Source organism: Grampus griseus (assembly GCF_964374135.1).
Source record: "Grampus griseus genome assembly, chromosome: 21".
Taxonomy (NCBI): domain Eukaryota; kingdom Metazoa; phylum Chordata; class Mammalia; order Artiodactyla; family Delphinidae; genus Grampus; species Grampus griseus.
Genome location: NC_139015.1, coordinates 10,350,633 through 10,375,507, shown reverse-complemented (window position 1 = coordinate 10,375,507; position 24,875 = coordinate 10,350,633). Strand labels below are relative to the sequence as shown.

At 51.3% G+C, this 24,875-nt stretch overlaps 1 protein-coding gene across 2 annotated transcripts in view; it reads left to right on the top strand.

Annotated features, from left to right (window-relative positions):
* Nucleotides 1–657: 657 nt before the first annotated feature.
* Nucleotides 658–24,875, top strand: part of MYOM2 (myomesin 2) — an 88,557-nt gene continuing 64,339 nt past the window's right edge. Inside the window, exons 1-6 of one of the 2 annotated variants that reach the window (XM_082680254.1) lie at nt 658–737; nt 12,943–13,061; nt 14,272–14,430; nt 18,244–18,406; nt 18,517–18,674; nt 19,798–19,890. In XM_082680254.1, coding sequence (XP_082536380.1) covers nt 12,955–13,061; nt 14,272–14,430; nt 18,244–18,406; nt 18,517–18,674; nt 19,798–19,890 — 680 coding nt within the window. In that variant the 5' untranslated portion in view covers nt 658–737; nt 12,943–12,954. Of the gene's footprint in view, nt 738–6,925; nt 7,035–12,942; nt 13,062–14,271; nt 14,431–18,243; nt 18,407–18,516; nt 18,675–19,797; nt 19,891–24,875 lie in introns of those variants that run through there. The other variant, XM_082680253.1, reaches the window with a different exon arrangement.

Below are 24,875 nucleotides of genomic sequence, written 5' to 3'. Positions count from 1 at the left end.
GGGGCGATGGCCCTGGAGGGGGTCCGAGGTGGCGGGACTGAGGGTGTCCAGGAGGAAGACTGTGCAGGCTCAGAAGGGCCTGGGGGAGGCGCCCGTGCTCCCTGCCTCGTGCTGCTCGTGGGGTGGGGACCGCTGGACACGGAGACGGGGCAGCAGGAGGGGGCCCGAGTTCAGTCTTCGCCTTGTTGAGTGTAAGGTTCCATCTACGCTTCCGATGGGGGAGGGAGGGCAGCTGGACACAGACTCTGGGCGCCCCCCGCCCGGGGAGGCACCTGCTTCCAGGTGGAGCCTCCGAAGGGTAAGGGGAGGGGGCCCAGGTGGGAAGAGAAGGGGCCGTGGGCAGTGCCCTGGGGCAGCTTTGACATCTCACGGTGGGATCAAATGTCTTGGGAGGGAGGTGGCCGTAGGGGTCAGACGGTGGCCGGAGGTTGAGGAACCTGAGAGCAGACACGTCCCTTGGAGGTGGTGACACGGGGTCGTGGGTGACAGAGCTATTTTGGTGAGTGATGTGATGGGAACAGAAGGTGGATTGGAAGAGGCCAAAGGACGAATGGAAAGGGGATAAACGGGGAATGCGAGCATGTGCAGGTTGGGAGCCAGGCCAGGAGGGCGAGGCTGCAGCTGGAGCGCGTGTGGGGCTGGGGGCCCTGTTCCCACGGCCGGAGGACGCTGGAAGGACGTTCGGGTAGTGATGCGGCTGCGGGGCGACAGCGTGGACACCCTGAGCAGACAGGAGGGTGAGACCAGGCGCCCCCCGGGCCTCGGCCGACACCCTGGGTGTGAGGCAGGGGTGTCTCCTGGGGTTCCCACTCACAGCACCCTGGCTGTGTGTGTGCATGGGCGGGGGTCACCTTCGTTTCTGAAAGGTTTTTTCCTTCTTTTGGCTGAATACCGTCCTTTGCGTTGTTTCCGTGAAAACTCCTTCCTAGCCTCATTCCTCTGCAGAAAATGTCTTGTTCCTCTTTTTGCTTTTAAGCTTTCCTCTTAATCACTGACTTTAAGCGCTTGGATACCGATATGACTTGCATAGTTTCATCCATGTTTCTTGAAGTTGATGTTTGTTGAGCTTCTTGTGTCTGTGGGTTTATAGTTTTAGCAGTTTTAGGAACATTTTGCAAGTTATTTCTTCAAATATTTTCTTCTGTGCAGCCCGATCTCTTGGGGACCCGAATTCCATGTGTGCAATTACCTGCCTCAAGATGTCCTGCAGCTCTCTGAGTCTCTTTTTATTTTTTCCCATCTTTTTTCTCTGTGTCTTTTATCTTGTATATGTTCTATTGTTGCATCCTCAGTATTCAGCGATATTTGTTTCTGAAGTGATGTGCCGTCAATCCCATCAGTACCTGAAAAACCTCAGACGTGGAACTTTCTAAAAGTTTCACTTGGATCTTCTCAATACCGTCTGTGTTTTTATTTAGCATGTTCAATGCATTCCCTCCTTCTTGAGCTTATAGAGATGTGAGAGCAGCCTTACCTTAGGGTAATTTGATGTGTTGCTTAGTCTGTGCCCTGTTGAGGACCTCTTCACATGTCCCGTGAACTGTGAGCTTTTCCTTTCTGGCTGATGGGCTCACAAAGTGTTCCTGACCCTCTATGAGCTCTGGGGATTATTCCGCACGAGAGCGATGGGGTCCACAGCACGGGGGGTGTGGGTATTAGCCTTAGGGGCGGAGGAGAGAAAGGGAGTGTGGTTAAAAATGTTTATTAAGTTCTTAATTTCTATAGTTGGATTTTTCAGTTCTAGAATTTTCGTTTTATTCTTTTTAAACAATAAATTCTAAGAGAAAAGTCTAGATGACTTTGAGCATGGCGATGACTTTTTAGGTACAACACCAAAGACACGATTCATGAAAGAAATAATTGATCAGTGGGACTTGGTGAAAATTAAAAATGTCTGCTCTGTGCAGAACACTGTCAAGACAATGAACAGACAAGTCACAGACTGGGAGCAGGATTTGCCAAAGACATATCTGATAAAAGACATATCTCATCCAAAATACACAAATACATAAAAGACATATCTCATCCAAAATACACAAAGGGCTATTAAAAATCAACAAAAGAAAATGAAAACCCTGATTAAAAACTGGGCAAAAGACTTGAACAGACACTTCACCAAGGAAGATGCAAAGATGGCAAGTAGCATATGAGAGGATGCTCCACATCACATGTCATCAGGGAAGTGCAAACTAAAACAAGGAGGCACCACTACGCACCTATTAGAAGGGCCAAGACCCAGAGCACTGACACCATCAAATGCTGGTGAGGGTGCGGAGCAACGGGAACGCTCATCACTGCTGGCGGGGATGCAGAGGTGGGAATACAGCTACTTTGGAAGTCAGTTGGGCAGTTTCTCACAAAACTAAACATACTCTTACCCTGTGATCCAGCGATGGTGCTGGATGCGTTGGAAGACTCATGAAAACAAGTTTCACGAGTTAAAATTCATGTTCACGTAAACGTTTGCACAGGGAAGTTTATGGCAGCTTTATTCATAATTGCTAAGACTTGGAAGCAACCAAGATGTCCTTCAGTAGGTGAGTGGATAATATAAACTGTGGTGTATCCAGACAATGGAATATTATTCAGCACTGATAAGAAATAAACCTTCAAGCCATGAAAAGTCATGGAGGAACCTCAAATGCATATCACTGAGTGAAAGAAGCCAACCTGAAAAGTCCACAAACTGTGTGACATTCTGGAAAAGGCAAAACTATAGAGATAGTATAAAGATCAGTGGTTGCCAGGGGTTGGGGGGAGGGATGAATAGAGCACAGAAGATTTTTAGTCGATAAATCTCCTCTATATGTTACTGTGATGTGAATAAATGTCATACATTTGCCAAAACCCATAGAAAGTACACCAAGAGGGACCCCGAATGTAAGAGGACTTGGAGTGATAATTGTGACAAAGGCACCCCTGTTGTGGAGTGTTGGTCATGGGGGCGGGTGTGTATGTGGGGGGACCAGAGTAGATGGAAACCACCATACTTTCCACTCCATTTTGCTGTGAACCTAAAACTGCTCTCAAAAAGTCTGTTTAAAAAAAAAAAAAAAGAGTAGGGCTTCCCTGGTGGCGCAGTGGTTAAGAATCCGCCTGCCAATGCAGGGGACACGGGTTCGAGCCCTGGTCCGGGAAGTTCCCACATGCTGCGGGGCAACGAAGCCCACGCGCCACAACTACTGAGGCTGCGTCTAGAGCTCGCGAGCCACAGCAACAGAAACCCGGGTGCCTAGAACCCGTGCTCTGCAGCAAGAGAAGCCACCGCGATGAGAAGCCCGCGCACCACAACGAAGAGTAGCCCCCGCTCGCCACAGCTAGAGAAAGCCCGTGCGCAGCAACGAAGACCCACCACAGCCAAAAAGAAATAAATAAAAGAAATAAATTAATTAAAAAAAAAGAGTAAAGGATAAATTACCAAAAAAATATATGTTATTAAAAAAATAAACTCCAGTTCTCTGATGAAATTCTCCATTCTGTAGTCTTTTTTCTTGACCACAGGTATTTTAAAAAAGGGGTGGTTTCATCTCTCTGAACAAGGTCACACTCGTACGACGAACATTTTCAGAAAGTTCTCATCTAGACATGTGCTTTTCTTGAGGTTTAAACCATTCTCCCGTATAATCCAGATATGGAACACACAGACACACATGTCTAGGAAGAAAGACATTCTGAAGAGAGAGAGAAGGACAAAGCACGTTTCTCCAAGTGTACCTCCTTTGTGGTACTCACATTTCCGGGGCTTGAAAGGGAGGGCCAGTGATGGGGCTGATGGCCTAATGGAGTTGTCCGGGTCTACGGTTCTCGTTTCTCATATGCAGGGTTTGCTTACCATTCGAGGTTCTGCTTCATTGCCTAAAATGTGAGATTGTTTGAGAGGGCTGAGAAAATTCTGGTTGCCCTTTGGAGCAGCTGAGAACATGGACAGGAAGCCAGACAGGAAGCTGGTGTTTAAAATCCTGCTCTGTGGTTTCTCTTGGGTGAGTTATTTACTGAGCTCCTCTAGGACATGCCTGCCTCAGTGGGGCAGCTGCCTCACAGGATGGTTGTGCTCCAGGGGCAGGGTCCGGGGGGGGCAGGGTCGGGGGGGCAGGGTCCGGGGGGCAGGGTCCAGGGGGGACAGGGTACAGGGGGGCAGGGTCCAGGGTGGGCAGGGTCCAGGGGGCAGGGTCCGGGGGACAGGGTCCAGGGGGCAGGGTTGGGGGGACAGGCTTAAGCCCCCATACAGGCAGGCCAGCAGTCTGAAGGGAGTGAAATTCATGGGGGAGTTGTGATGGGCATTGCCCCCCTCCCCTGTGGGGCCTGTCAGGTGGCATCTGCTGGGAAGATGGCTGAGCAGGGCAGTGAGCTGGGCAGTGCATGTGTCCAGCTTAGAGGCTCAGGATGGGCCACTGCAGCAAGAATGTCAGAATCAGTTCTCTTTGGTGAGAAGTGAAGCCCTCAACAACAGAGAGATGAGCAGTCGGGAGAAAGAGCTGGCGTATTTGGGGCTAAGGGGGCCCAGTTCTCCGGGCGCCCCTCCTGGCAGCCATCTGTTAGTGGGGGACCCACTGTGGACATGAGGAGATAAAGGCCAGCACACGTTCCAGACGGCCAGCAGCGCCGTTTCCACCGTCATTGACGCTCTGCTTCGTGTTCTCGCCAAAGCCTGGAAGCTTCTTTTTGACGGGCCTTCGATCTTTGCAACATGAAATAGTCACGAATATCCGGCCAGTTGGATAGACGTTTTCTAAACTGCGTTAGACCATTTCTTTTGGTGCTTTCTGAGACAGAATGTATGGAAGTTAACAAAATATCTTAGAATAATTTTACTTTTTTCAAGTATTCGAACAGATTTTTCTGCATTGAGCATCTATTTTGGCCCTGTGCTATAATTTCATGAAATCCTTAGGACTTAACTTTGCCCCGTAATCCATGTGACCCCGAGGTTTCCATGATTCAGAATGTTTCTGACGCCACGTTTTAGCTTTCAGTCTCCTTTTTTATGTCCTCTGACATTTCTCCTTGATATCATGTTTTTCCTCCATCTTATTGCAAATTTTAGCTAAATTTGTAGAAGTAAAATCACTGAAGCTTTTCTTTGCATTAGTCAGGATTCTTTAGGTCACACGTGATGGAAACCCAATGCCAAGTGGCTTCAGTAAAAAAAAAAGGGAATCCCTGTGGTTGGGAAGCCGGGGAGGGTGGCTGTAACTCACACCTCTGACCACATCCTCCGGGTTTCCTCTCTTTGGCTCCTGTCTGCTTGCAGGTTCAGCCCACGTTCGGAACATAGATGGCAGTGTTTAGGGAGGACAGTGAATGGCTGGATGGAGAGGATGCAGGGATGCTCAGATGGTGAAGTAAACAGCTTTTACTCTGTGCCTTTGTGATATCTTGTTTTTTTTAATGAAGTATAGTTGATTTACAAGATTGTGTTAGTTTCAAGTGTACAGCAGAGTGACTCAGTTATGCATATATATCAATATATATTTCTTTTCCAGATTATTTTCCACTATCTCAGTAGGTCATGACAAGATATTGAATATAGTTCCCTGTGCTGTACAGTAGGTCCTTGTGTGTTACCTATTTTATATACAGCAGTGTGTATATGTTAATCCCAAACTCCTAATTTATCCCTCCCCCCCTTTCCCCTTTGGTAACCATAAGTTTGTTTTCTATGTCTTTGAGTCTGTTTCTGTTTTATATATGGATTCATTTGTACTATTTTTTTAGATTCCACATATAAGCGACATCATATGATATTTGTCTTTCTCTGTCTGACTTACTTCACTTAGTATGATAATCTCTAGGTACATCCACGTTGCTGCAAATGGCATGATTTCATTCTTTTTAATGGCTGAGTAGTATTCCATCGTATGTATGTACCACGTCCTCTCTATCCATCCATCTGTCGATGGGCACTGGGGTTGCTTCCGTGTCTTGTGTGCCTTTGTGGTATTTATCTCGCTCATCCATTGACCTGTGCTGCTGCTCCTTGGCTACGTTCCCGATAAGCCAGATGTGGGAACAGGGAGTTTTTTGGACTCCCAGGCACTTCCTATATATTATTCTCACTAATTTTTGCAGCAGACTTAAAAGCCGGTTGTTCTCACACACATTGTGCCAGCGGGGAAACAGCCCCACTGCAGCTGAGCCTGGGACATGGCTGCAGTCAGCTCTGGCCTCTGAGGCGGGGCATCCCGACTCGCCCCGCCTCTCGGCGATAGGCTCCCTGTGACAGCCCTGATCAATCATGCCAGTCGTGTGTTATTTATACTTGGACACATGCTGCACCCTGCGGTCATCTGGGCGGGTTAGATGCTGCGCACGCCGGTGGTAATAACTATAAATAAGACGTAACTTGCCGACTAGGCATGGGTCCTCTTTTAGGTAGAAGTTCTGGCTAAATTAACCCCAGGATGAAACCAAGTCAGAGCTTGAGTCATCTCTGAAATAAATTTTTAAAAACCCAACCAAACACACACACATGCACCCCAGAGGCCACCTTCCCTCCATCCACGGCTAACAGCACCCTCGGGATTTGGTGTCAAAACAGTGAAAATGCTTATTGCAATCAAGTCTGTGTTAGAGACTCATCTGCGAGCGTCCGTTTAGGTACCAGGGAAACTTTAGCCCCAAAGCATTAAAGATACGTCTGCAAATTTTTGTTCGGGGTGCAGCGGAGTCTGGGGAGGGCGGGCGGGGGATGTCAGGGCCCTGCCCTCTTTTTCTCGGTCGGTAGCTGCTTCCTCAGTTTCCTGGGCGTGAGAAATGCACTTTGCGAGTCGGGAAGGATGCTTTTCACTTTTCGATTTTTCCGCCTCGAATGAAACTTTTTCCCTCCTAAGAGCAGGCTGATGATTTATGATGCAGGTATCAGCGAGGGGCCAGGCTTCCCAAGGGTCTATAAATAGCATCTCCTCAGCCATAAATGGGAGGGAGGCTGGACGTTTGGAGGGAGACGTGCTTTGCTTCCCTCGGCCAGAGCCTGCAGCCCGGTGAGCCCGTGGGGCAGACGCTGTCTCCTCTTCGCCCCCTTCCTTTCTCTCTGGGTGAGTTTCCTCCGCTTCTTTCCTTTTCTGATGTGAGGCTTTGGAGGAAGGAAGGATAGCGTGCAGAAGCTGGCTGCACTCAGATTTCCTAAGCAGAGGGTGTCAGGGTGAAGCCATGGGAACCGACGAACTCCGCTCCATGCAGAAAGCCAGCCAGTAATTAGAGCCAAGGTCTGGGTTTCTTTGACTGGATTCGAGTACTTTCTGTGTTGTTAGGAGGTTCTGAGCCCCTTCCCAGCCCTCGCACTTTAGCCCTGGTTTTTGCAGCATCTCCTTTTGGTCCCTGAGTTGGTTGATGGATGTCTGCAATTTTCACGAGTCACAGAAATGAGAGTCTCTGTCAGGAGAGGGCAGGTTTGAAATGGTGTGAAATAAAATTGGATATTTCCTTAAGAGAAACAGAAAGAAAGCAGGGCTATTCAGCTCAGACCTGACTGTAGCATCTAGGGCAGGGGACAAAAACAGTACTTCTTGTCACTGTTTCTAAGTTCTCCCCTCACAGTGATGCTTTTCTCCTTTGTGCTTTTTCATGCGTTATGATCCTGCAGGATTTTCAGGCTCGGTTTCCCTAAGAGAGCCTGAGCTTCCTCTGGTCATGCTCTTGAAACGCTGCCCCAGAAAAATGCAGTGGAGTTGGATGCCTGCACCCAGGAGGCCCGGGAGGGGCAGTGAGGCAGGAACGTGGGGTCTCAGTGCTTGGAAACGCTTAGCTCTCTCCACCTCCTGGTCTCAAGGTCCTTCCTCACTGAGTAGAAGTAAGACAGACGTCGAAGAGTACACGCAGCAAAGATCATTTAGAGTAGTTATTTACTGGACTAAGTCTGGGCTCTATGTGCAGCAAATTCGCATGACGCTAACTCTGAATTAGGGACCTTCACCCATGTGCCTGTGCGTCATGAAAACAAGGGTAAAGTTTATGGGATGAAATACTTGTGTCACCGTTGATTTGTTTTTAATTCTCGCCATTTATGAAAAATGTGGTAAGTCGCTGGGTTGCTGGAAAGCTTCTGTCCGGGAAGCAGCGCATTATCTTGTCTCTCCATCTAATTCGATCCTGCTTAAGCGTTGGGCCCGGGTGGGTCAGGCTGCCTGGAAGAACCCTGGAGCTTCAGGGAGAGAGGTAGCTGAGCGACCTGCTAAGACATTCAGTCCTGGGGCTGAGAGGCTCTTTGGGGGACACTTGGGAAGCTGGCTGACAGACGTTAGATGTCAGGCCACGTCGGATGGTGAGGATTTTGAGAGTTATGCTGTGCTCAGTTATATTTACTTTTGGAGCTGAGTAGTTTGGAAAAACCTTGGGGAAAGTAGTCCCCGATGTGAATGGAACCCGTCTTGGGAACCGAGGGCATAGTTCCTGGGGGCTGTGGACAGACTGTACCCGTTCTGTTTCTCCAAAAGAGCTTTACCTTGGTGTGTTCATGGACTTCAACAACTTTAGCTGCACAAACAACCATTTCTTTTATTAAATGGAAGTAAATTGTGTTTTCATTGAAACGTTTTCACAGATTAAAACCCTTCTTGGTGACGTGAGAGATCGGTTCCAAATAGTCCTCTCAGGAAGGGATCAGGGTGGAGCCTGTCACGGACGCACGGCCCCCAGTGCTTGACAGGCTCGCGTTTCATTTCAGTGTCATGATTCCCAAAGGTGTCAGGAGCGATGGTGGGTGGGAAGCAGGCCGGTGCCGAGTCAGACGCCGGGATGGAAATTTGGCTTCGTCACCGGGAACCAGTGACCTGAGGGTTAGTTTCATCATCTGAAGCGGTTTCCTCATAGGAAAGGTCGAGATTCGAACCAGGACAGAATAAGGTGACGCATCTCAAGTTGTGTAAAGTCACTCACGATCGCTGAAAACACCAGAACCTGTGTGTTTCACCAAGGTCGACTCTGCTTCTGTGGTATTTGAGGGCGGTCAGTGGGCGGAGCAGTGTTGCCTCCGGTGGTTTTAAACTTGGCCACAGATCCGGGCGCCGCTGGCGCTTGAAGGAATGTTCCTGCCTCCTCCTCTGGCCCCTCTGTTCTCAGCAAAACAAACTGAGACCCGAGAGCTGGGTGGGCGACAGGGTCAGCGCTGGAATCCCGCCCCCGACGCCCCCTCCATGCGGGACTCACCCCCCAGAACTGTGCTGGGGGCCGCTGTCTTCGCTGTGTTTTGAGGCGTCAGCTGGGGGTCGTTTCCCTAAAGAGGAGAAAGTGGAGGGAGCTCTGTGCACACCGCCCGCCACGCCCTCCTCTCGGTGGGGTCCCCCTAGCACAGCTGGCCACGCCCCTCATGGCCCCAGGCTGAGGGGGGTCGGAGCCCATGCTGAGCCTGCAGGGAACTCGCTTCCACGAGGCGTCCTCCCCCCTGTCTGCAGGTCCCCAGTGGGGACAGGGACACCTGGGCAGGTTCTGGAATTTTTTTTTTTAATTTTATTTATTTATTTTTGGTTGCGTTAGGTCTTCCTTGCTGCACACGGGCTTTCTCTAGTTACGGCGAGCGGGGGCTACTCTTCGTTGTGGTGTGTGGGCATCTCATTGTGGTGGCTTCTCTTGTTGCGGAACACGGGCTCTAGGCGCACAGGCTTCAGTAGTTGTGGCACGCAGGCTCAGTAGTTGTGGCTCACGGGCTTAGTTGCTCTGCGGCATGTGGGATCTTCCCGGACCAGGGCTCGAACCCGTGTCCCCTGCATTGGCAGGCGGACTTTTAACCACTGTGCCACCAGGGAAGTCCCCAGGTTCTGGAATTTGAGGTCCACTGAGCAGAGCCCAAATGGGTGGCCTGGCGTGGGCTTGGGCTGTGTGGTGGCCCTTCCTGTGCACCTGGGCTGGGCTTGAGGCTCATACAGTCAGTGAGTGTGGGCAGGGGGCCCCATGCACAGAAGGTGGGAGTTTGCTGCCTTCCCCGGAGCAGGTGTCCCTAAGATGTCTCTGTCCTTGAAATGCAATGGCCCCCCGGTCCAGGCTTGGCCGGCGCGGGGCAGGGCAGGTGCTCCAAGTGCGGGTGGGTCAGCATCATGTCCACTCAGTTAGCAGAGAATCACGTGGGCTGAGCCCTGGGTACCGCCGCGGTCCCATGGTGTCTTGGGGGTCGTACCTCCAGCAAGTCCACGGTCAGAGCGAGAGCACGGGAACCACGTGCACTCGACTCCGGCCCTGCCCCTGGTCGCCAAAAAGCGCCTGCTCCCGGCAGGAGGCGCGAGGACTCAGCGGCCACACTGGCGTCATGTCAGCCCAGGACACGGCGGGTGCTGACTGCACTCGGAGCCCGCAGGTCGCTGGCTCTGAGCAGGAGCAGGGTCCCACCAAGGGGGGGCTCTGACGGTGCTAGCTGCCACACTCTACACATGTCGAGATAGCTTATCCTCTCCGGTCACCTAGGCCATTTTTGGATTCTTCCCTCTGCCAAGAAACACACCCGGATCTGCAGGGTGACTCCACACAGATGTAAGTAAATACTGTGACGGGACAGGACCACTGGTGCAACAGCAGGTGCAGGGGCTGTTCTGGGTTTTTCTGCTGTAGCTGACTTTTCCTCCATGAGTGCAGGGGTGATGGGAGAAGGCGTCTAGATGACACTGGCTCCAAGTGGCGACCCGTGTGCCCCAACACATCAATCCAGTGACCTGTCCCCAGCAACGGAGTGTGTACCTTATGGACGGAAGCTTTCCTTGAAGATTCACCCTGAGTAACTCATTGGAAAATCCCAGAGATGCAGTCGAGGATATTGTGCAAGTGTTAAAGTGATAAGTGCATGTTTTCAGACACCTGCAGAATTCAACTTAACAGCAACAAACAACGATAGTGTGCTAGGGGCGGCCCCCAGTTGTTTGTTCCTCCCTACCAAGCACGGTGCCAGCACCGTGCAGATTCAGTAGAACGTCCAAGATAGAGAAATGATAGGTCAGCCCAAGGTCACTTCACAGTAGTGCTGGAGTCGGAAGTCAATCCTAAGCCTGTCAGGTGTCAAAACCTGTGCGCTTGACCTCAACGTTATGGTACCTCTTTCAAACCGGGGGTGGAGTGGAGGGGGTATGTTTTTATTGGGTTCTTTGAGGTGCAGGCACTCTATTATATATTTATAGTCAAATGTATGCCAGCCACACAATGGACCCTCAGTGGAGACGTGGTAGCTGGTTTTTAGGAGGGAATTTTGAGGTGAGTTAGTGTGGAGAAGTATAGAAGACCCCGAAGGAGAAGTCTGGCGGCCTCTGGATGGGCAGGCACTTTTTGTATGTTTTTAGGGAAATCACTTCTCCTCTCTGGCTGTCGGGTCCCCTGCCCCACTCGTCCTCCCCCATAGAATAGGGGTTTGGATAATCCCCAAGGATCTTTCCAAGCTCTATAATTCTGTGATTCTAGAAAATCACAGTCTAAAGGGAACGGATCCTGAGACATAGACTTCGAGCAAATTCTATGCTTGTAAGGTTTTCTAACATTTGCTTAGAGGTGTGCGCTGCAATGAGGAATGAGGGTGAGGGCTCGTCTCAGGACAGGACCTGGCATTTTCTGCCCGTTTCCACCCCCGTGTCCCCTGGGGCTGTGCTGTGAGGCCTCCTAAGGGTCCTTCTTTAAATCGGGGCAGATTATTCCAATTTCAACACAGAGGACAAAAATGGAGCTCGGGTTTGGAGGAGTTCTTGTGCCCCTTTATTTGGGAGGTTAATAATCACAGGGCGGGCTTCCCTGGTGGCGCACTGGTTGAGAGTCCGCCTGCCGATGCCGGGGACACGGGTTTGTGCCCCGGTCCGGGAAGATCCCACATGCCGCGGAGCGGCTGGGCCCGTGAGCCATGGCCGCCGAGCCTGCGCGTCCGGAGCCTGTGCTCCGCAACGGGAGAGGCCGCAACGGGAGAGGCCACATCAGTGAGAGGCTCGCGTACCGTAAAAAAAAAAAAAAAAAAAAAAAAAAATCACAGGGATTTAGGGACATTGTCTGCGTCCCTTTTTAGAGAGAGTCAAGCAGCCTGGTAAGTTGGCATTTTACTTATTTGGGTGAACACGTGCAGCAAACGGCCGTCTAATACCTGCACTGCCTCAAATCCCCACATCCTTGCTGCAGGGTGGGTCTCGAAGACTTCTTGTTTGGGGAGAATTTAGCCAAAGAGCGCTCACTTCCCCGCATCCCCCAGACTGTGGAGCTGGGCTCAGCCCCCAGGCCTGCCCCTCCCAACCAAGCAGGCCGACAAGTAGCCAGTGAGATGGGATTTTAGGGGGCTGGGTCTGGAAGGCTTCCTGGAGACCGTTCTGTTCTCAAACCCCCCTTCAGAGCAGGAGAGTCTTCACTTCCTGCGTGGATGCGGAAACCTCCATGCGGCTGCATGCTTTGCGGGGCGACGCTTCCTGTCTGCTTTTCCCGAGGTCCTGAGCCCCAGGGTTTTCCTGCTTCCCACTTTGCCCCTGGGATGCCCTCTGCCCGCCCCACCTCCACCCATCACCTCCCCAGTCCATTGGGCTCTTCTCAAATGTCACCCGCTTCAGGGCCTCTGACTGCCGTGGCCCTGGGCCACGTGCTCCCCCCACCCCCCGTTACTTCCCAGCACGTTTTGTGTCTCCTTTGCTCTTATCTCCTCCTCTCTTGTATTCTGTTTGTTTACTTCTGTGACCTGTGCTTTAATTATTTTTATCCTTATTGCTCACAAGGTAGTTTATAGACATGGAGTGAGTTTACAATTAAGTGAAACGTGCGGCTCAATCTTCTAATTTTTATGGAAGCAAAGAGAAATGAAGTCAGGTCCCAGGGAACTTAATAGGCATCCAGGATTATTTCCTCTTATAGACTCTTTCTTACATTCTCTTCCCCCACAAGGGTTTTGCTAATTGGAGTTGATTTTCCTCTTTGGAACAACCTAAAAGGTTAGTGTGAATTGCAGGAGCCTGATTACTTTAGAAATTCCAGGACCTCTGCTCTGTTTGTTACTCTTTTTCCTAGGTGTCCACAAAGATGTCGCTTGTTGCCGTGCCCTTCTACCAAAAGAGACACAAACACTTTGACCAGTCATACCGTAATATTCAAACAAGGTACCTTGTGGATGAATATGCAGCGAAAAAGTAAGTTGTAATTCACTGATGGGGGCAGGCCGAGCCTTGATGACGAGCTTTGTCTGACTTTCAAGGCAAGAAGCTTTATCCAGTCCCCTGAAGACTGAAGGTGAACTGGTTTAGCCGGGGAGGTAGGGAGGGCCATGCTTCCCGATGCCCGTGTCCAGAGCCAGACGGGGAACGTGGCTGACCTGGCTGCACAGCAAACTTTATGTGGGGCACTGCATGGCATCGTGGCAGGTCCTGGCAGATCCTAGTAGATCCTGGCAGGTCCTGGAAGATCCTGGGAGATCCCGGCAAATCCTGTAGATGCCGGCAGGTCCTGGTAGACTGGCTCTTAGCCCCTGGTTTAGCTCATGAGTCCTGGACCTTCAGTAATTGCTCCTTGACTTCACTCTTCTTCATATGCCTTCCAGAGCTAGAATCTAAAAGGTCACCAAACAGCGAGGGCGATGAGAAGGAAACCCATGGGAAAGAATGTCGGTGGGACAGAAGTTAACGGGGTCCGAGTGAAGATGGGATGGAAGCCCATCTCAATGATAATTTTGCTATGTTAATAATAATGTTGCAAAAGGTAGACTTTTCGTTCACTGCCTGATAGGCTGGTGTCAAGCCGCAGGCTCATCTGTGAGTTTCTGAGGTTCTGCGTCTGCAGGGGCCAGCGGCACATGCCCTGGCCGCCCACGTTTCCCCGGTGTTAATTTAGGAGGTGGACGCCGGGCACAGGCTCCGGCCTCAGGTCCCCGTCCAGGCCCCTGTATTTAGAACCGCCTGTGGTCCTTTGTGCTTAGCTGCCATCCTGGTAACAAACAAAGCCAAACATTCTGTGCCCCTCCCAGCAGCCTCAGGGAGCTTCGGATCCCTTAAGATTTACATATATATATAATCATGGCCTCAGGCCAAAAGGGCCTGGAAGGCACTGGCTGGCCTGAGGGAGGGGCAGGGGTGTCGTGCAGCTGAGTCTGGGGGCACGTCCCTGTGGGGGATGGGCCTGTGCAGTCGGGCTGGAGGCCACACTTAGGGGTGTGTGTGTGTGTGTTCACATGTGCCAGTAAGCGCATACATGCAGGTGTGCCTGTAGGCATGTGCATGTGTGTGTGTCCGCATGTGCAGGTGTGGGTGCCCTGCATTTCGAGGATGGTTTGGGGGCGTGATGCTGTTTGTGACGATGCATTTTTACACTTGTCCACCACGTGTGATTTTTCCCATGTTCGCCAAGGCGCGCTTCCACCCAGACGTCTTCCCAGAAATCTGTCACTCAGGAGTCGTCCTCGCAGAGAGAGTCCAGCCAGACGGCACCGGGGGGGACCACCTGCAGGTTGTGTGCCAGGAAGGTGAGCTCCGCGCTGGAAGAGGAAGAGCAGGAAAGGAAGCACAGGTAACGCCCTGCCCTCTCTGCCTGCAGCTGGGCCAGCCCCGGGGGCGCGCGCTGCCCTGGGGCCTGGGCAGGGGCTCTGCAGTCAGAGAATGAGGCGGCGGGGGTGGGGGTGGGCGCATAGCTGAAAGGGGACGTGTGCAAACTGGGAAGGGAACACTTGCTGCAGTGAAAGCCACGCACGACCGTTTTCAGTCGATTCTTATTCTCCACCATCATCGTCTTGATTCATCCCGACAAGGAAACGACTGGGGGTGGATTTTCTGCATCCTCGTGCAGAAGAGAACCCTGCGGTCCAGAGGACCCACGGCCACTGTCCACACGTTGCAGCTGGATTGGCCTCAGGCCTCTGTCCTCTGCCCCCAGACTCACTCCCTTTCCCCAGAAAGCACGCTGGTCCCATTCGGAGGCCTCAAGACCTCAAGGGCTGAGTTGGAGTTTTCGAATTTCCACCACCAGCCTCCTCGGCTACTAAGGAACAGCTGTGAGGCTGGAGACTTGAGTGGGGAATCTTCCAAAGAGAGGCCAGGACTCCAGCCACGTGTCCGTGTGGACACAGAGCTGAAGGGAGGGGCTTCTGTAGACCCTCATGTTTCACATTTCTACAGACTCAGCTCATGGGGAATATGTCACAGGAATGGGGTGGGTGACTAAGAACCTCGGTCTTAAAATTATTTCCAGATCGCAGAGAAACAGGTGGTCAACTGCCTTGGATCTTTTCAGAGCAGAGGACTCGAGCATCTCATGTATGCTTCATTTCGTATCTGCTCTGTTTTTACCCCTCACCTTCTCCTCCTACTTACTTCTAGAAAGTTTTCTCTGTATTGCTAAAACACTCAAAACTGGAAGGAAAATGAGATTTGGTTCAACATGTTTCAGTCTGAAAGTTGCACTATGACTAAGGAATCTATTTAGTGAAAATATTGTATAGCTGAAAAGATTAGCCTTTATTTATTTATTATTATTTGTTTGTGGTACGCGGGCCTCTCACTGTTGTGGCCTCTCCCGTTGCGGGGCACAGGCTCCGGACGCGCAGGCTCAGCGGCCACGGCTCACGGGCCCAGCCGCTCCGCGGCATGTGGGATCTTCCCGGACCGGGGCACGAACCCGCGTCCCCTGCATCTGCAGGCAGACTCTCAACCACTGTGCCACCAGGGAAGCCCTAGCCTTTATTTTAAAAAATTTTTGAATCATCTTTTAGATGCCTTATGGGAATTTTGCCCTGAAAATTTATTTTATTGTCAAGTGAAGACTTCTTTTGTGAAAGAATCACTTCAGAATGTGTACATTAAGGAGCTGGATTTTTATGTGTTGGATTATTTCAGAAAGGGTTCTACTATGCTTAAGGTTTTGGCACAGGGAGTGAGAAGACCAGAGCTTTATAATTTTATTTTAATCAGTTATACCTTGGTGTGATCTTATCCCATAAAGTTCCTACTCCTCAGTTTCCTGGGGTGAAATAAATGGGGAAAGGAAGCGTGTATTAATCTGAACAGTCAGGGAGTGGGTTACCATGATTGACGTGGTTCAGCAAAAATGACTTTTGTGACAATCCTGGCTGTTGGAAATCTTCCTAAAACACATGAAGCTACTCTTGCAATAGCAAATCTGACTCAAGAATGTATTTTGATTCTTGATGACTGATTATAACGTTACTGTGTCCCTGGAGCCCAGGGTAAATGTCAGTCCCTCTGGGCAAGCACAGTGGATATAGGTCAGGGCTGTGTCAGCTCTCCACGGAGCCCAGCACCCATGCTTTGGGATTCTGCATTTTAGGACCCTCACAGTATTTTATTCTCACAACCCATGTGCATATCTCCCATGTGAAAGGTCTTATTGAAATTAGGTCTTTCCTCCTTTAAAAGTAAATCTAAGTAATTGGAGGTTTTGGTGAGCGGGGCCGGAGTTAATGGAGATTTTATCGCAAGCCCTGCTCTGTCCCTGCCATTCGAGGGAGCCCGGTATAGGGTGATTTGAGGAGTTCGATGAATTCCAGTCTTTATTATGATAAGTCACTACTCTTGCTGGCCTTCCTGAAAGTACGTATTTATTCCTTACCTCCTGTGGCAGATATGAGTTTAACCTACAGGACAAATCGGTCCTTGGAGAGAGATGAAGTTATGGGCTCATCAGTTTGAGTTAAGCTGTGTCTTCATGTAAAATAAATACCAGTGAGGCATCGGTGTGCCCTGAAGGGTCTGGAAATGTCCTCCTGGAAGATACAGGGGATTAGAAATGTCCTTTGACGCCTCTACTTCTGTCCTGTGAAAAGTGGGCCTCCCTGCGTTATGCAGCTGTCGGAGGGGCTTGCCTTTAGGGCAAATGCACGATGAGTGACATCATTCTGCACAAGGGGGCAGTGTCACAGTCACCCCATCACAGACTAGCAGGGGTGCCTTCTCAATGTCCCAGATCACAGTATTTGGGGCTGGGCCGGCCAGGGGGAGCAATTCTAGTTCTAATATTTATTATAAAACATTCGGGACTGCCGGTGCTATTGACAAGTGCAATTCACATAGACATTCTAAACGAGGTCCAGGTGGGACTTCTGATCCTTTAAGCTTATCAGGACAGTTTGCCGCACGAATAGAGATTTGCCTTTGCTCACGCTGTCATTTAGTGGGATTCACTGCAGACAGGAAAGCTCGGTTCCTGCGAGCCCTCTTAGCAAAGCGCTCGCTGTTTCTCCCACCGGGACCTACAAAATCATTTCTGTGCGTGTGGCTCCAAGAGCGAAGGGGAGCCGGGCAGTTGGGATTAGGGTGATGTGACGGGTGTGCACCCGTACCTAAAAACCTAGACGCTTGTTCTCCTCCGTGGAGAATCACCATGAGCAGAGGGTGTGGGGAAAGGCCGGAGGGGCGAGGAGATTGTGGGTGTGTGTCCGGGGAGGGGACGCAGGCAGGTGTGGGCTGGGCTGGGCTGGTCGGAAGTGAAGACGAGGCTGAATCAACACTGGCTCGGGGTTTAGCTTTTATTATAGTTCCTGTCTCCACGGTTCTGCCTGAAGAAGCTGCAGAGTTTCCTGAAACTCTGTGTTCAATCTCCAACTTCCCGGACACCTGGCACCAGGCCTGCGATTTGCGCTGTGTCTGGAGAAGCGCAAACTGGTAGTCAGGGCTGCGGGAGAGGCTGGGGATGGGGGGGAGCTGCCCGGGTTCTAGGACGGCTTTCCCCACGCCGCTGGGCCACACAGAGCAGGAAGTCCTCCAGTCTGACACCCCACCGTTATGAGCCACGTCCACCTGGTCCCCGCCTCCCCGGCTGCACACGTGATGCTGCCGTTTTCCCTTCCCGGGCAGCCCAGGGAACAGCAAGCCTCTGGCTCTGCTGGGGCCTCTGGAACGCGGTGGTGAAGGAGGGGATGGGGCCGGGGAGGGGTGACAGGCTGGCTGGACACACCGCTGGGCCAGGCAGTGCCAGGATGTAACCTGTGGAGCCCACAGAGGTGGCCCTCGGGCCAGAAAGGAGGTGCCCCTCATTTCTCTGCCCCGACAGATTAAGAAGCTGCTGACTGTATCCTTTTACTTTTTCTAGAATACAGACTTATTTCTTAATCTGAATCTATTAGTTCAGAAGGCTTCACTTCAGTCTTAAATTCACTCAGAAACGGCAGCCTCTAAGGAAAATGAGTGGGTCCTGTGAGTCGCGGCACAGAGGAGAGCTTGCAAAAGAAGCAGAAGTAGCTTCTCTCCCACCCTCTCCTCGAGCCCACTTAGGAAATCCCCGGGGACCGTGTGTCTGGTCCCAGGCCCTCAGTGACCACATGCCCTTTGCACGTGTCCCGAGAATACTGTGGCATCTTGGCTTCTGCAGGTACCAGTCACTGGTGGCTTCCTATGGGGAAGCCAAGCGGCAGCGTTTCCTCAGCGAGCTGGCCCAGCTGGAGGAGGACGTGCACCTGGCCCGCACCCATGCGCGGGACAAGCTGGACAGATACGCCTTGCAGCACGTGGACAGATACGCCCTGCAGCACGCGGTAGGGGTGGGCGGGTGCCGGGTGCAGCTGTGCCGTCAGCACGATGCCCGCGGGCCTGGTGGCGGGAGCCTCGCGCCCCTGGCACCCTGACGCGCTGCTTCCCGGGGCAGGTGGATGACAGTCTGGCCTGGGAGAGGCACTTACGTGAGGAGCGGCTGAACAGAGCCCCCGAGATCCTGGTGCAGCTCCGGTCACACACCATCTGGGAGCGGATGTCTGTCAAGCTGTGCTTCACCGTGCAGGGCTTCCCAACCCCCGTGGTGCAGTGGTGAGTGGGGGCGCCTCCCAGGGGCGGAGGCCCCGCTGCTCTTCCTTTGAAGGATCTGCAGCCCTTGACTCACCTGAGCGGGTGGAGAAGATGCACCTGCAGGGAGCGCGCGGCACCTACTCCAGGGACCGATGCTCTTGAAACTCACCAGGAAGTGCGTGCATGAAAACACGGAGAGGCCCCTGGAAATCCTAGGCAGGCGTTTTCATTTTAGTGCAATTGACCCAAATGATTTTCCAGAGGACTTTTATTGAAAACCAGGTTCCCGGAAATGACCTGTGTTTACCTGCAGCTCCGCTTTTACTCATGTAAGTGGAGACCCTAAACTCCAAGGCTCTGGAACCACAGTGAGAGGGTTCCTCGAGCCTCGTGATGCTGAAAATTAAATAAGCCCCACCGACGACACTTTTAGTTTCAACGTACGTTGCTAAAACTCACTTGTATGTTCATTTATTTTCCCACTTGCTGGTACCGAGTCCCCAGGGTCTGTCGTTGGCCACAACACCGCGCTTTCACGTGCGTCCTGGGTTAGGGCTCTCAGCAGTAGAGCAGAAAAGTAGTGCCTCCGCCCTCGGGCTGCTCACGAGGTGGGCCGGGGAGGCTGAGAGCCGCCCACCCTTGCCCTAGGGGGAGCCGTGGCCCTGCTGTCCTGGGGGGACACGGAGGCCAGCCTCCTCCAGGCAGGGTGCAGAGCAGTTGGGTCTCTCCACGTGCACTCCGGCTACACTACGGCCTCCCTCCAGAGGCTGGGCCAGGGCCTAACCAACTGGCTACGTTTGTCCTTGGAGTGATGTATCCAGAGTTCCTGACAAGTTCCAGGGGACCTTTGGCCCACGCTCTGTCCCATGCAGGTTGAGGGTTGCCCAGGTAGTCTGAGTCCTGCACGAGCCCCCTCCCCTTAAACAGCCGAGAGTGGGCTCTGAACCTTTCCCGTAGCTGCTCCCGCCCTGCGATCCGAGTGGTGAATCAGGCAGAAGCAGAGCGAAAGTGTGCTGCGTGTGTGTGTGCGTGCGCGCGCTCGCCCGCCCACGAGGGGCGGCGGGGGATGGGAAACAGGAAGGTGGGGACACGTGCAAAACAGCCAGTCGGCCTTTACGCTCAGACAGGTGTTTCCCTCTTTCAGGTATAAAGACGGCAGCTTGATCTGCCAGGCAGGGGAGCCGGGAAAGTACAAGATTGAGAGCAAGTACGGGGTGCACACGCTGGAGATCAACAGGTGAGGACTTGGCGGGCACGGCCGCGCCCCAGCACCTGCCCAGGTGAGCAGCCTCCCAAACACAGAAGCGGCGGGCAGCTCACACCACATCTGAATTCCGCGTGACGTTCCTGGTGTTTCTGAGTTAAATACGGGTCGTAGAGGCTTCCCTTTGTTTCCTTGGGGTCAGGCCAGAGGGATGTGGATTCAGTGGTTGGTTCTGCGGGGCTCCTGTTCTGGGAACGAAAGGAGAAAATGGCCTAAGGAAGGACGGTAGTGCCAGGTGTGAGGGTGTGCCAGGTGTGAGGGCCGTGGGGAAACGCACAGACACCCTCACAGCCTGCTCAGCGGCCGGGCTGCATCTCCTGCAGGTTTGGGCAACGGTTCCTAAGCTCAACTCTTCAAGGAAACATGACCTTTATTTTCTTCTCGTAGCAAATTGAAAACATGCAGTAAATACAGATAACTAAAAGAAGGTAAATTTCATCCGTATTTCCAACCTCCAGGGTCGGTATTTTGCTGTACTTACAGCACTGCTGTTTCCCTTACACAACACACGTGTAGAACCGTACAAGCACGTTTTGATTTTTTTTTTCCACAAAAGTGAGATTCCGCTGTTCATTTACTCTCTGCTTTTCTGTATACACAGCTTTTATTTTTTACAAAAAGATCGTAACATTATGCAGATTAATTAGGACAGAGGCTAACAGGTTACAGTTAAGATTAAAATTTGTGTCGAGTCATAGCCTTGTTTCTCTAGGTAAATTTGAGAGTGTTTAGAAAAGCTGGAGGCCCTGGCCCCATGGGCCCCACTGGCACTGTTTATTGAGAACCTATTCTGTGCCCCACACAGTCTAGGAACTTGTGTTAAAGCGACCAAAACCTCGATTCCTGACTTGGAGGTCCAGAACATGGCGGCAAGCCTTAAGTGTAATAAAAAGGGAATCATACAGTAGATCAGGGTGACGATGCTGGGTGCAGGGGTCGGGGCATATGGCCTGGGGCTGGGGCAGGTGTGGTGTTAAAGGGGGGCCAGGCAGGCCTTAGAGGAGAAGACATCAAAGGGGATGGAGGAGGGGGACAGATGCGTGGGGCGGAGGCTCCGAGAAGGAGCTTCAGGACCCCAGGGCTGCAGCAGTTGGTGGCAGTCATAGGACAGAAGGGTAGAGATGTCACCAGCGCCGTGAAGATCACCCCAGACCCTGTAACCGTCACAAGGCTGTTACTGGGGGCAAAGGGGAAGTGAAAGATCTGTTTCCAAAGGGTCACTGACTGCGAACGGATAGTAGGGCAGACTTGGACAGCTTGGCCGAAATTCAAGAAAGATGGTGGGGCTTGGACCGCCGTGGATGAGGTGGAACCAGTGAGGTGGGTGGGGACCGATTTTGAAGTTAGAGCAGTAGGATTTGCTGATGGATTGGATGTGGGTGTCAGTGAAAAAGAGGGGTCGGAATCAGCCCCAGGGTTGGGGGCTCCTGCGTCAGCTGAGGTGCGGAAGGCTGAGAGTGGGCGGGGTCTAGGCATCCCACTTTCCTTCAATTTCCAAAATTTCCAGAAATTTCCACAGGCAGTAAGCCATACTATCTAGAAAGAGAAACTTTCCTTCTTTTGAAGAGTATTTTTATTTGGTGTGTGTGTGGGGTGACTCTTTTCTAACCTGGGATGCCCTAGCAACTGGTTTGTTTGCAAGCTGAATTTTAGTCATCGTTTTGAAAAGAGAAACGAATTCCCTTTCTCAAGTGTGAAAAAGTCCTGTTCACACTACGTTGGCAACTTTTAAATTTGTACTGGGAATAAGAGAAGCTTTGAACCATGAGAACTAAATCAGTGAGGCCCCAGTATATCCAGGTGTCCTCAGATCTATTACTTGGAGTTTGCCTCAGCTTGCCAAGAGTTAAGGAATTTGGGACAAGGAAATTTTTGAGACTAACTTTTCTCTCAGTATTCTTACCCACATTGGGACATTCTTAACAGATGAAATGTAGAGAGTCCTCAGAAAAAAGAGCCAGGGGGAAGCCCGCAAATTACAGCTGACCTCAGCTGTTCATTCCAAACTGCTGAGTTACCATCATCTGACCTGTGGCCGGCTAAGTGGTGAGGAATATGTTGGCTCCTTTGCTCCACTGGCTGGGGAATGAGCTCTTTCTGTTACAAGAGTGACATTTATTCCTATGAATATTCTTTGGCCACTGTCGCCGAATTCTTGAAGTGCCAAAAAGAGAGCTTAGTTCCCTTTGGTACTGTTCGAATTTAAGCTGTAATTCATACGATTTTATATGCTCATAAGATTTTCTCTTGGGACTCATAGGGTGAGTTCTATTTCTTCAAAGAATTTTCATGCTGCTCTCGTGTTTTTATAAAGGTGCTTAGAACATCCTATCTTGTGTTTTATTCTAACCTCACCTCTCTGCGCTCCCCACTCCTCGCAGGGCGACTCCAGGGCTAAGCTCTTCTTACACTTTATTTTTAGACTTTGATATTCCAATTCTACTTTGAATTAAGTTGTAAATCCCGTGTTAACACCGCTTAGAGTTTGAGTACATGGGGCCTGACTACACAAGAGAAGTTCACGTGCCACTTAAACGTTTGCCTGCCCCTCTTTAAAATAGATGAAGTGTTATTAGTTTCTCCCCTGGAGTGGTTTTGGGAGCACTTCAGATGGAGACTTTGGGCTGCAAATGTGCCCCACGGAAGTTTGTAAAAATTGAGACCAAAGGATACCACCTCTGCCTATTCTGGGATGAGGTCCAAAGAGAAAATAAACCCGTTTGCCCCTTAATCACTCGCTTGCAATTTCTGACAGCATGAAGTAGAGGCTCGAAATAGACTCTGTGGGCTGGCAAAGTGCTTCTCCTAGCGTGGCGTCGGGCAGGAGAGGAAGATTGGGGGCCCCTGGGCTGTGGTCAGGCATGTGGGTCTCCAAGTGACCTGTGAACAGAATTTTAAGTTGGGCACAGTCTCCTCCGAATCTGCAAAGTCCTGCCTGCCTGGTCCCTTGCTGTGTCCTCTGTCCGGTGCCCCCAGGCACCATGCTTCCTGCAGCCCACCCCCTGCAAAAGCAGCCAACAAATATATATGAGCCCTCCCCCAGTACATGCACGTGTGTTTATTTATAATCTGTATATGTTCTACTGTATTTTATAGAATGTAAAACATTTACAAAAGAGATGTGCAAAAAGAACGAGACAAGAGTAAGCATAACCGGAAGTTCTAACTCTCGCCTGCATCCTCCCTCAGCCGGGTGCGCCCTGCCTGGGGTCTGTGGTAGTAAATCAGTGGGTCTGGAGGTTTTTAGGGGGCATGGGCTTCTTTACAAATCAGACGACCCCGTGGAGCCTCTCTTCTGCATAGGTGCACGTGAGCAGGTGTGCACGTGTGTGATGCACCAAGATCCTGCCTCCAAGGCGCCTTTTCCCCAGCCTGGTCCCTCCTGCTAAGTGCCAAGTGCTAACTGGTTACCTGACCGGCTATCAGCGCTAGAGTGTTAGGTACGTCTGCCTCTGGGGTCCTAATTCTGTGAATCAACTGAAGAGCAGCTCAGACTCCGGCGGGAGACGCCGCTGTCCAGGTGGGCTTGGTGCCTGGGGCTTCTCCTGCCCCTTCTTTGCGTCACAAACCTCCTTCTTGGGTTCCTCCAGCTGTTCTCAGCTAAGAAACGATGGAGAGCAATTCACTGCAGTTCTCAAAACGCTTAGAAATCCGTGCTGTTTCATTGGAATGTAAAGGCAAAGGAGAGGACCTTCTCCGGGGAGGGAAAGGGAACCTCTTTTGAACTTCAGTCCAAGAATTCAGCTATACATTTCAATGAATAATATACACAGTTCATACAGTACTATACAGTTGCAGAGTATTTTCAAATGCATTGTTTTATTTAATCGTCAGTGTCCCCCAAGTAAAGTGTAGGTATTCAATAAACGTATTTGAGACATTTTAAATACATACTATTTATTTGTTAAAAAGTCAGTAGATGAGACTTATCAGGCTGGCCTGACGAGGGCACAGACCTGAAATCAGAACTTGAGGCTGACGACTGCAGTCTTGTAATAGTCTGAGTAAACATAATTTTGCCCCGGCTTTTATTCTGATTGCACAATATTGAAGAAAAGTCCTGATTCACAGCGATTAGTGGTCGCAAATGGGAACATTAAGTTTGACCTTGAAATCTCAGAGTGTAATTCAGTTAAGCAGGGAAGGCGTGAGCAGCTCTGCCTGAGGACCATCGCGCGCGCGGCACAGAGCTGTGTCTGGGCTTCAGTGAGTGGCCAGTACGTGGTGTGTCCAGGGTGTGTTGCTACTGTTGTTTTAAAAACTGCTGAAATTCATATTGAAGAAGAAATCGGTAGCACGTTTGGGAGATTTGGTTTAAAAACCATGGGACACAGTTTGGAGACTACCTAGACTAAGTAACGTCCAGAAAGGCCTTTGAGGGAGGTATTGAAGAAGACGGAAACAGGTTTATGGTGACGGATGGACACACTCTGAGTGACGTCTGTACACGGTCTTCTCGAGCACTTGACGTGCTTCAGACACCAGTAACCTCCTCACTCAGCAGTGGTAGCGAAGCTGACCAGCTGGGCCCAGGGACAGCCTTGGTTCAGGTCCAGCGGGGGGAGGGCCACTTCCTGTGCTGGGCTGCCCCGTCTGTCGGCTCTGGGTGGGGTGTCTGTTTTTGCCTTACGGCTCCTACTTCTGAGTCTGTGTCACAGTCAGGTTCCATCCCAGCCTCCAGGTCGGGGGATTTGGTGCGGAGGTCTGTACAGGAGCCTTTGCCTCTCCCCTGCATTGTTCTGGCTCCCAACTCCCCAGCCCATGCCTGACTCCCCAGCCCATGCCCGTGGGCGGCCCAACCCTCCGGTCTGCAGGGAGGGTGAGTCCCGCTAGTGGGGAGGGATCTTTGTAGAGCGAGGTATAGGGCTAATCCCAGAAGAATACTTCCTGTTTGAAGAATGCGTTTATGAAAACACAGTGGTTTCATTGTTTAGAAGAAATAACCCAAGGGCAAGGTT